Genomic DNA, 11,898 nt, shown 5'->3' on the forward strand with positions numbered 1-11,898 from the left:
TTTACAAGAGAAATAAGTTGTGAAGCTCTAAAATCCCACCGTCATTATAGTTAACAGTGTTGTACTGTATACTTAAAAATTGCTGAGAGATTAAATCTCCAGTGTTCTCACACCCCCAAGTAACTGGGAGGTGTTAGTTATGCTCGTTAGCTTGCTTATGATGAATGTTTCACAATGTGTATCAAATCATCAAGCTGAGCATATTAAATATATACAATCTTTAACTGTCAACGATTACCTCAAGAAAACTGGAAAAAACCCTGTGCTACCATGTCTGTGAAAAGATGATAGGCTTGATTGTTGATGAGCATTTAATATCTTTTTTACAAAGAAAGAACATTTAATACATTCATAATTAATTTCATGGAACTTGAAAGTATTTCATTCATAACAGATGTTTTGTTTGAATAAAATCCTGGGAAGAGTTAAATTAAATATCATTTGATTTCTAAAATAAGAGGCCAGGAAAGGATTATGAACCTTTACATATGCATTTAATCTAGCTGGGTATTATATTTCACTCCAAAAGAAGGGAAAAGTGGTTTTGTCTTTAGCATTGAGATGGTTTCATGAATGCCCCCATTTTAAGGGAAAGAAAGTGGGGAAAAGCTCAGAAGTAGAATTTTTTATTAAGATACATCTTAATTAGAAAATTACAAAAATGATAAAAAATAAAATGCCAAATTAAAGAAATGATATATAAGATTAATATTTCAATTGGTATAGTAGCTGACACCTATGATCCTAGCTACTCAGGAGGCAAAGATCAGGAGGATCATGGTTTGAAGCCAGTCCAGGCAAAAAGACAGCAAGAACCTATGTCAACAAAGTAAGCTGGGTGTGGTGGCGTGTCAGGGTCATCCCAGCTATGCCAGAGGCCATAGCTAGGATGATCCAGTCTGAGGTTAGCCCCAAGTAAGACCCTGTCTGAAAACCTAAAGCAAAAAGGGCTGGAGGTGTGGTTCAAGTGGTGGAGCTCTTGGCCCTGAGCTCAACACCCGTACCCTCCATTCTCCCAAAAGATTAATACTTCACCTCATATGTGAAAGCTGCTTTCTTTATGAATAAAAGCAGAGGATTAAGATAAGCAATGCTATTTGATATGAGTTTGATGTTGAAATTGCCTTTTAAGGAAATTTAGTTTATATCTGATGTAGAAAGGAAAATCTTATAGTTATCACATAGCTGAATCAGAACAGTACCAAACACTTGGTCACTCTTGTTTTGTGAACAGTAAGCCTATTGGATTAATGTAATTATTAAAAATAGGATAAGCTAAATGTGTTGGCTTCACTTGCACAAATATAGTCTTAATCGACGACAAAAAATTAAGTAGTAAACTATCACCATGGTTTGAATTACAACATTCATGGTTTACCTATTAACTGAACAAAAGGTTATTAAAAACCAAGAATGCACTGAGAATAAATACAGTTAGCCCTCTGTATCTGTGAATTCTCTTTGCTTCAACCATGGATTAAAAATATATCAAAATTTGTGTCTATCCTGAAAATGTAGACTTTTCTTTCTTGTCATTATTCCCCAAACAATAAATTATAACCACTTATTTATGTAGCATTTATGGTATATTATGTAAAATAAGTAATCTAGAGATGTTTTGAAGTATAGAGGGGATATTATATGCAAATATAACAAATTTGTTATATGGAAAATACTATCCTATTTTCTATAAGAGACTTGAGCATCAATTGACTTAGTATATGCAGTGGTCCTTCAATCATTCCCTGACAAACATTGAGGGATGACTGCATACTTTTAAAAAATATTTGAAGTAATAAAAAGAACTATCATAGCATATTATAAACATCCCCTGATGTCCTTTACAGACAGAATATGCTCTGTTCAGCATAGGATTTCTTATTTCATAATCATTTAGGAAAGTGTATTTTTTAGTAAGGAGTCTTGCCATTAGCTGATGAATTGAACAAAACCAAATTAAAAGGAACTTGTCGATGTTAAAAGCTCTATTTTAAAAGGTGCTCAAACAAATCATGTTTTTTTAAGATTTTTTTCCTAACTTACCTTTCAAGTTGTGTTGATATTCAATGGTCTGCTGTAGCCCTTTTATCACATTATGAAGAGTAGTACATTCTAAAACATAAAAGAAATCTTTTGCTTTCATTTTGGAAGTACTTTTTTCAGTTGAAATAATTAAAATAATATTTAACTGACAATTATGAGATCTTAAAAAAGAAACAGCCATCTCAAAATAAACTATACTTTTATTTTTTGCATTCGCTATAGTTTTATAAAAATATTCCATATTTTCCAGTTATTTTTAGTTTTGTTTTGATAGTTCAGGTAGTTTTCTATCTGCATTAAATTTTGTGTACAGTATGAGGTAGAGACAGGTATCATATATTTTGAATAGAAAATCCATCAAGTGCTTCAAAGATCATTTGTTGACTTGTACATCTTTCCCCCCATTGAAATGACTTGTACCTGTATGGACATAGTTCTGTTCATAGTTTCTCTATTCTGTTCTTTCATTTAATTGTGCACATGCTTTCAAATAACCCTTATGTCAAATAAATTCCAAGACTCAATAGTAAGTTTTCTAAGGCACAGTATAGTGGGGATCTTCTCATGTGCCTTAGCAATTTCTTCCCTGAAATGAAGAATGGGCCTTCATTCCATGAGAGAACATTCTAAGGAATAGAGAGTCAAATTATATTAAGTTTTGCTCAATTGTAGGGGACTATAGCTGGTGAGAAGGTTTATGATAGTGGCTGTACTTATCCACTATCCTCCAACTTCTTAGAACTGATGCCCAGTCTTAGGGTAAGAGGATAGTAATAAAAAGCTTAAAAAATCAATTACAAGGCTCACCAATTTTGACACCAACAGCTTCTGACATAATGGGAGACAGGACATTCATGGCAAGTTAGAGCCCTAACATGTACATTCAAGTCTTGATTACACCTTTGATGTGGAGCAATGGGGGTAGAAATTTCTGTGACTTCAGCAGTCCACTGGTTTTAAGTTTCACAATAGCAAGGACTATTTCTGTTTTGTTTAATATTTCTCTTAGTATTTAGAACCGCTGTGGTACACAGCAAGCAATCCACAGATATTTCTTGGGTGGTTGAGAGATAGGCAATATTACAGTAAGCTAGAGTTGGAAAGGGATTAGCGGAGAAGCGTTGGCCTGCAAATAATATATATTTTATTGATTGAATGAAAGAATCAATGCTGTGAAGGGAGAATGCAAAACTTTTCACCTTTTGATTAGAGGTTCTGCTCTCAGGCTTTATGCACTTTCTTCAACTATACTGATAGAAATCAAAGCATTTTGCAAAAGTTAAAAGCAGATATGAGAGTCTGCTTTTAAGGCCTTCCACTCCTTTCTGTCCTCACCACCCAATCATACAAAGCTCTCACCATTCTCCCTTTCCTCTCTCTGCAGTTGCCCAGTAACAGAATGATGGTTAAATTATACTTGTTACACAGTAGCTGAGAACCTGCTTCAAGTATGTTACTGTGTTAGATGCTATAATTCAATAATAAGAGGGATACTTTCTGCCATCGTTTGCCTTTGTGTCTTTTACTATAATGAAATAGCAGAGAATGAAATATGGTAGCAATAAGTTACCTTAGTGATCAGCAAATTGAAAACAGTTCTGTAACTTAAAGTATATTACATTTTAAGTAAAGCTAGTGAGGCCCAGAAGGTCAAAAATCACATATTCTCCCTCATATGCAGATATAGACCTAAAACAAATGCAGTAATATTGGACTGAGCATGGGAAGGATAGGGGAAAGGAAGAAAACCAAAAACTTGAATGTGGTTGATGTGTTCACTGTACAGGAACAAATATAGTAAACTTAAACTGGCTAAGACCACTATGGGAAGGGGACTAGGAAGTAGTGAAGAGGTCTGGTAATAAACCAATGTGGGTTGTAATACACATGTGCATGGAAGCAACACAAGGAATTTCCCTGTATAGCTATCTTTATCTCAAACTAGCAAAAATGTCATGTTTTTCTTATTATCTTTTGTGTTTTTTCTTCTACAAAATCAGAGAAAAAGAGGGCAGAACAAGTTCTGCCCAGAGGTGGGGGCGGGGTGAGGAAGTGGCCCAAATATTATATACACATGTAAATAAATGTAAAAATGATTTTAAAATGTGTATTTTCAAAATTTGAGCACAAGGTGGCTCTCTCAGCACATTTTTTTCTACAGTGGAAACTGGCTCCATTTGATATCCTTCATAAGGTAGAATAGCATTCAGCAATTTAGAATTTAAATGGCTTTTAATTCTCTTTGCAAATCTTAACGTTCATTACCTTTTCTGTTGGAATTGACTATGTAATTTGAAGAATATTGTCTTATTAAATTCTTCTTAAAAACCAGAGTTAAAAATATGAAGTTATTTCTTACATAATTTAGTAAGTCAATGATCACTTGAGCTCAAATTTAGGCTGTAACATTAACTAGCAATTTGAGTATTAGTCTATATTTCATAGAGTAGCTGAAAATATTAGATGCAATTAAAGCATTGCTATAGATTGGACCTGAAACGTCCCTCCAACAGCTCATGTGTTAAAGGTTTGGTCCTTAGCCTGTGGTACTATTGGAACGTGGTGAAGCCTTGGAGGTGGGGTCTAGCAGGAGGAAGTTAGGTCATTGGGGAATGTTCTCAAAGTGATATGGGCTCCATCTCTCTCATACTCAGCCATGATATGAATAGCCTCCTTTGCCACATGTTCCACCATGATCTGTCATTAGAAGCTCAAAGCAATGGAACCAATCGGTTATGGCTGAAAACTCCGAAATTAAAGCCAAAGAATTTTTCTGCACAGGATATCTGTCTTTTTTGCCTACTTACAGAAATTGATTTTATATTTTGGAGTATAATTCGACACTATTTATTTTGTTGCTCACATTGTTCCAGCTTTGGCCACTGAGAACTTTTTCAGTTAGCTTCTGTGTCCCTTTTGAGATATTCCCACCATTATGCATTTATTAACTCTTGAAGCACTTTCTTACTGTTTGGCACTAAAAGATACTTCAGGCTTATATTATTTATTTTGTGCACCAGTCCTAAAATCAGCTAGTTCTTTTTTATTAGAGAATGGTATTAGAAACTAAAATCTGGACATAGGTGTGCTAATTGCTATTATGGTATTGTTGCTTCTAAGCCCTCTCAGAAAGAAAATATATGTATAGCTTCATTTGTAATACAAAAGTGTTTACCCATCTTCCATTTATTTTGGTGTAATTGTGAGGTAAGAATTCATTTTTTTTCTCCATGGAAGAAACAGATTCATGTTAGGTCAGATTTTTATTTCTCATTTGTAATTGTTAGTCTGTTTTAATATTTTATGATGTTCCTTTTCTTGTGTTGTTGGTGGTGCTATACTGATACTTCAATTTGCCATTTCTTAGATGAGTAGCTTCAGATAGATTATTTAACTTCTTTCACTCTATATTTCTCCATTGAAGTAGGGTAATAACACAAGTCTTTTTTATCTTTTTTAGAGCTATACTAAAGATTAAATAAGATGATGGTCTGAGAAGTTCTATGTGGGCTTAAAATACTTTACAAGTATGTGGTGTGATATTACTCACCGTTGTACTCTCATTGGAACTAGGATTTCATTAGATAGCAAAGAACTAACCTTCTTTAACTGACACTTCCTTTGACTGCATTATTTTTAATAAACAGTTAGTCTTCTCCAATTGAATATCCATTACATTGTTCTTTCCACTGGTTTCTAGCATTTTCTGTAGAAGTAACAGAATATACATTAAGCAATATTGCTGTTTTTTTATTCTTTTACAAACTATATGAAGACTAATAAGAATATAAAACACTTAATATATGAAAGTCTAATAATTAAATCTGGAATACAATTTAAAATAAACCAACTTCTGGATTTATTTTTAATTTTGAAAGTAACATGGTAGGGCTGGAAATGTATGAAGCTCAGCAGTGGAACATTTACTTAGCGTTCGTGAGGCCACAGGCTTCATCTCCAGCACCACCACCACCATACACACACAAAAAAAGGAACAGTAAAATATTAAAATAGACTAACAACTACAAATGACAAGTAAAAAATCTGACCTAACTTGGATCTCATTCTTCCAACTATTCAACCCTTAGTCCCATAGTTAAAAATTCCTAGCCAGGAGATGTTTGTAGCCTCATTTATCAGGAAGGCTATGTAGTAGAATTTTTTGAGGCCCAGTGTTCATGTCCAGCCTGGGCAATATAGTGAGACCTTGTCTCAAAAAAACCCCCAAACTTCATAAAACTAAAAAGCTTCTGCTCAACAAAAGAAATGGTCTCTAAACTGAAGAGACCACCCACAGAGTGGGAGAAAATATTTGCCAGCTACACATCAGACAAAGGACTGATAATGAGAATATATAGGGAACTTAAAAAACTAAATTCTCCCAAAATTAATGAACCAATAAAGAAATGGGCAAGTGAACTAAACAGAACTTTTTCAAAAGAAGAATTTCAAATGGCCAAAAATACATGAAAAAATGCTCACCATCTCTAGCAATAAAGGAAATGCAAATTAAAACCACACTAAGATTCCACCTCACCCCTGTTAGAACAGCCATCATTAGCAACACCACTAACAACAGGTGTTGGCGAGGATGCGGGGAAAAAGGAACCCTCTTACACTGCTGGTGGGAATGTAAACTAGTACAACCACTCTGGAAAAAAATTTGGAGGCTACTTAAAAATCTAGACATTGATCTACCATATGATCCAGCAATACCATTCTTGGGGATATACCCAAAAGAATGTGACACAGGTTACTCCAGAGGCACCTGCACACCCATGTTTATTGCAGCACTATTCACAATAGCCAAGTTATGGAAACAGCCAAGATGCCCCACTACTGATGAATGGATTAAGAAAATGTGGTATTCATACACAATGGAATTTTATGCAACCATGAAGAAGAACAAAATGTTATCATTTTCAGGTAAATGGATGGAATTGGAGAACATCATTCTGAGTGAGGTTAGCCTGGCCCAAAAAACCAAAAATCGTATGTTCTCCCTCATATGTGGACATTAGATCAAGGGCAAACACAACAAGGGGATTGGACTTAGATCACAAGATAAAGCGAGAGCACACAAGGGAGTATGAGGATAGGTAAGACACCTAAAAAACTAGATAGCATTTGTTGCCCTCAATGCAGAGAAACTAACGCAGATACTTTAAAGCAACTGAGGCCAATAGGAGAAGGGGACCAGAAACTAGAGAAAAGGTTAGATCAAGAAGAATTAACTTAGAAGGTAACACACATGCATGGGAAATCAATGCGAGTCAACTCCCTGTATAGCTATCCTTATCTCAACTAGTAAAAACCCTTGGTCCTTCCTATTATTGCTTATACTCTCTCTTCAGCAAAATAAGATATAAGGGCAAAATAGTTTCTGCAGGGAAGCGAGGGGTAAGGGTGGGTAAGGGAGGGAGGGGGGAGGGGGAAGAGAGGGTGGGGAGAGAAATGACCCAAACATTGTATGCACATATGAATAAAAATTTAAAAAAAACCCAAAAGCAAACCAACACCACCAACAAAACAAAAACAATTCTTTATATGTGTTTTCAAACTATATGACTACATGACTATAGAAAAGGATCTTATTTATTCTGTTCTATACTCTGGCTGTTCCACATAGCATTGTCTGAGAGAGGATGTCATATAGCCTTGTACATATATATCTCATTCTTTTAAACAGCTGCAAATTAGTTTTATTTTTGAATATGCCATCATTTATTTCCTATTGAAGAGAATGTGTTGTTTTTACTTTTTTTTTTCTCATACAACGACTGAACATTCTTGAACATGTTTTTTGGGTATCTTTATAAATAGAATAATAAGCTTCAGGTAGTCTTCAAATAGCTCCAAAAATCACCAATTCATGACCAGTCTTGTATTATCTATACCTTTACTCACATCCCTAATCTTACCACTTCTGATTTTATATCAAAGCAACTGACATACTATTTCATCTGTAAATTATTACCATGTATATAGTAATCTCTAAGACAAGACTGTTTCCAAACATGATCACAATACCATTATTATATAAAGTGAATATTTCTTATCTAAAACATTTAAGAATATGATAGATCTTTCCAAATGAATCTGTAAACTCATTGCACTAATTTCTTTCTTGCCAACAGTGTTTCTTATTTCTTTTCTTTCTTGTTATGTTAGCTACTTAGTTAAGAAAACTCAAGTTCATTGTTTAAAAAAAGCTAATAATGCTACTCTAAAAACTTATCATCATGAAAATTCTCTCATTATAGCATGTGTGTATGTGTGTGCATACACACAGTGGAAAAGAAAGAATCGAAAAGAACAGTAAGAAAGGAAGAGAAAATGGAGGTAGGTCTTACTTCCCTCCCAGTCTTGATTTATAAGCTCACTCCTCAAATCTTTACTCACCTACATTTTTTTTCAACAATTATTCCTACGCCTCACTCTGCTAGAGTAGGGGAAAGCCCCCAACCTTATACAGTTGTGGGTTTGTTCTACCATTTGTCCAGCATGGGAGAGCTTGATTTCAAATAGATTCAGTTTTAGAAATATGAGAAGGAAAAGAGAACAGATGGAATTTGGTAAAACTAAAAAAAATGAGAATTAATCATGAAGATAGGAAATTGAAGATAAACCTACTTAATGTCTCATTAAAACTATTTCTGAATTTAGGATATCCTGAGCATTTACATGTGTGCTTTCCCTTTAAATTTGACAAAATTCAGTATTTGTTTCCCTGCCTTAGAAACATTTTGATATGTAAATTAATCAAAACCAGATATATTTTACATACAGATTTTTAAAATGAGAGAGCATGGTAAAATACATTTTTATTATCTGACCTTGCTTATTTTTTTGGTACATTTTTCTTTTTCCCCACTTCTTCCATTGGTAAAATCTGTTCTGCTTTCCTGTATATACAACAACCACTGGCTAACTTTACATACCTTTTCTATCTGTGAGAAGTCATTTATAAGTTTGTCAATATTCACACTGCCAATCATTTTCATACATCCTTCACTGCTTTGATTCATGCCTGAAATAATGAAGAGTAGATAGTGTTAGATAAACAAGAACAATGTAAAGCATCACAATAGTGGCCATACTCAAACACTAAAGCTTTTGAACCCTACTCATAGAGTACCTACTCAGAGAATTTTTGTTACACCCAGTATTAACAATGGCTAAATGAACTAAGTCTTGTCTACTCCTTACCATCAAGTTTTCACTAAAAAAAATTTAAAATTAGTACAATGACATGTGTATATAGAAATTATTTGTCCCCATTAGCTAAAAAATCCAATAATCTCATTGTTTATTATTCATCTCTTTGCTATTAGTATTTAAAAAAAATTTTGGCAGTACTAGGGTTTGAACTCAGGATTTACACTTGCTAGGCAGGAACTCTACCACTTGAGCCATACCTCCAGCCATTTTTTGTGCTGGGTATTTTTGAGGTAGGGTCTTGCAAACTATTTTCCTGAGCTGGCTTGGAACCATGATCCTTCTGATCTCTGCCTCCTGAGTAGCTAGGATTACAAGCATGAGCCACTGGCACCTGACTTGCCATTAGTATTGCCTTAAAATCTGATGCACTATTAAATCTGATGCATGACTTATTAAGTATTAAGTCAATACTTAAGTCAATTTAAGATGCTAAATACATTTGTTTAAGTGTTGTATCACAAATATTTTGTTAGTCTGCTTATGTTTCATATTTTGTTTGATAATGTGTTTGGCAAAGAATGAATATATGGAAATATATTCTTCCTATATTTCTATTCTCTTCGAAGTTTTTGTAAGATTAACCTTTAGGAAGTCAGCTAGTCAAATTTAGTCCTATGGAGCCAATCATAAGAAAATCTTCAGAATCCCAGAGGCAAACTCATCCAGTCAGGATGAAGAAACTTTTATAAGTGGTCAGAATTTACATTTTGGAGTGATAAAGTGTCTTGAAGGGATCAGGATTAATACAACATGAAAGTACAGGACACTTGTCTTTAAGACTTTTCTCCAGCAAAAAATATGGGAAAATGCATATTTGAAACTCAGGTATTCTAGATGGAGGAAAGAGAATAAGCCAATGTATGGTGTGTGAACTAGTCCAAAGTAAAGGGTAAGCAAAATTCATGAAGTAATAACTCAAAATAAATTTTAGGGGGCATAATATTGTTTAGAAAGAAGTACACCAAACAGACATTTCCCATCAATGTTACTCCTCATTTCCTTCTTCTTTTTTATATTACTTTACATTAGCAACTTTTAATGGTTTTGAAATATGAATTTTAGTTATGTATTTTCAGTTTATTGAATTGTTGTCCTTTGTATCACATATGAGTACAACTATATGAATTTTCTTAAATAGTTAAAAGTTTGAAACTTATGGAAGAAAAATAATTATAATAGCCTCCCATGATAAATGCAGTAATATTTACTGGGGAGCAAAATTTAAAATCACTATTTGATATCACATTCTTTGACAGAACTATAGCGTGATCTGAAACAGTTAATGCAAAATCCCTCCATGCTCAACTTTTTTTTCCCCTTTAGAACCTAATGTTTTAAATAAAAAAGGTCTCACCATAGTTCTGTTTCAGAACCAGGCTCCTGAACGATATATATTTTACTTGAACCCTGATTTCTCCCAATTCCTTTTCCCCAATAAGATTCAGAGTGATTTTTCCTAGGAAAACCCTGCACCTGCCCACCAAGCAGGCTGCCCTGGGTTCCATTTCCCTACTTTGCAAAACCAAACCGAAGTCCCTGATGTTCCTGCAGCTATAACGGCTACTCCTATTGCCACACTGGCAGAAGGCGAGGGGGCAATTCACTTCCAGGTGTCTTGGCTGGCCTCTCCTCCAATTCCTGGGTCCAAATCCTTCCAAGGATAAGGTCTTGCAGTGGGCACAGGTGACAAACTGATGACTGAGGCTGATTTATGGCTTCCAAGGGGCTCCACAGGCAAGCAATGGCTCCATTTCCTTCTCTGGCCTCGTGCCTGTTGGCTTGGGTCCCGGGCTCACCTCGTCCTTGACCCCACTCCTCTCCTGACCTGGCGGGCACGCTCGGGTTGCCTCCTCTTTCCCCTTCCCTACATCCTCCATGAATTCACTCCCAGTTCTGAAGCTCGTGGGACTCGGCCTTTCATCACCGCATTCCAGGGTCCTCTGGGCCCGAAGGAAATGCGGGGGTGGGGGCGAGGACCCCGGGTGTGAGATAAGTGGCTGGGACAAAACCTTGGAGGCATCAAGGACACTGTGAGTAGGTGTGACGATAAGACTATCCCGGAAGACGTGCGGATTCCAAGAGCTGGGCACTCACCTGCGCCACGTTCCTCAGTCTACCCGGTCACCTCTGCCAGGTACCCGGTCACCTCTGCCAGGTGCCCGGTCCGTCCCCGATTGCAGTCCTCCGCGCGGGAAGCAGGTTCCCCCGACAAAGGGTCCGGCCTCCTCCTGGCCCGGCCGGTGCCCTGTCCTGGCGTTCCCACCGCCAGCAGTCCTTACTAACTTGGCACGCCTCCCGTGCGCATCCACTGACGGTGTTCCCTGTGGTTCCTAGAACACACCCGGTGACTGTCCGATCAACCACGGTTTCTCCAACTAAGAGATGTCACACTGGTTTGTTTCCACTTGTGAGTCAGCCCCACTGAATAAATAATATTCCCTATTAATTCTTGTAACTTACAAAGTAGGCGTTTACCAGAGTCAGTTACCAGATACGATTTCCCACCTGGAGTCTTGTCTTCTGGGCTTAGTGACTTATGCAGGTTCAAGCCCCAACACTTCTTATTACCCATGGGCGATCTTGGACAAGGTCTTATTTTTATATGTCTCAGATTCTTTGTATCATACAGAATAA

The 11,898-nt window shown here is 36.1% G+C and overlaps 1 protein-coding gene across 5 annotated transcripts in view; it reads right to left on the reverse strand.

Annotated features, from left to right (window-relative positions):
* The window catches only part of Ccdc152 (coiled-coil domain containing 152), a 42,111-nt gene extending 30,551 nt beyond the window's left edge, over positions 1-11,560 (reverse strand). The window contains exons 1-4 of one of the 5 annotated variants that reach the window (XR_012449185.1): positions 11,359-11,555; positions 8,985-9,073; positions 5,644-5,749; positions 2,044-2,112 (exon numbers count right to left, since the gene is read on the reverse strand). Coding sequence is in view for 4 of the 5 variants with exons in the window: in XM_074077537.1 (XP_073933638.1) it covers positions 2,044-2,112; positions 5,644-5,749; positions 8,985-9,071 (262 nt within the window). In the remaining variant the exon portion in view is untranslated. Of the gene's footprint in view, positions 1-2,043; positions 2,113-5,643; positions 5,750-8,984; positions 9,074-11,358 lie in introns of all 5 variants that reach the window. The other 4 variants (XM_074077537.1, XM_074077539.1, XM_074077536.1 and 1 more) reach the window with 4 other exon arrangements.
* Between the last annotated feature and the right edge of the window lie 338 nt (positions 11,561-11,898).

Source organism: Castor canadensis, chromosome 6, assembly GCF_047511655.1.
Source record: "Castor canadensis chromosome 6, mCasCan1.hap1v2, whole genome shotgun sequence".
In the NCBI taxonomy this organism is placed as follows: domain Eukaryota; kingdom Metazoa; phylum Chordata; class Mammalia; order Rodentia; family Castoridae; genus Castor; species Castor canadensis.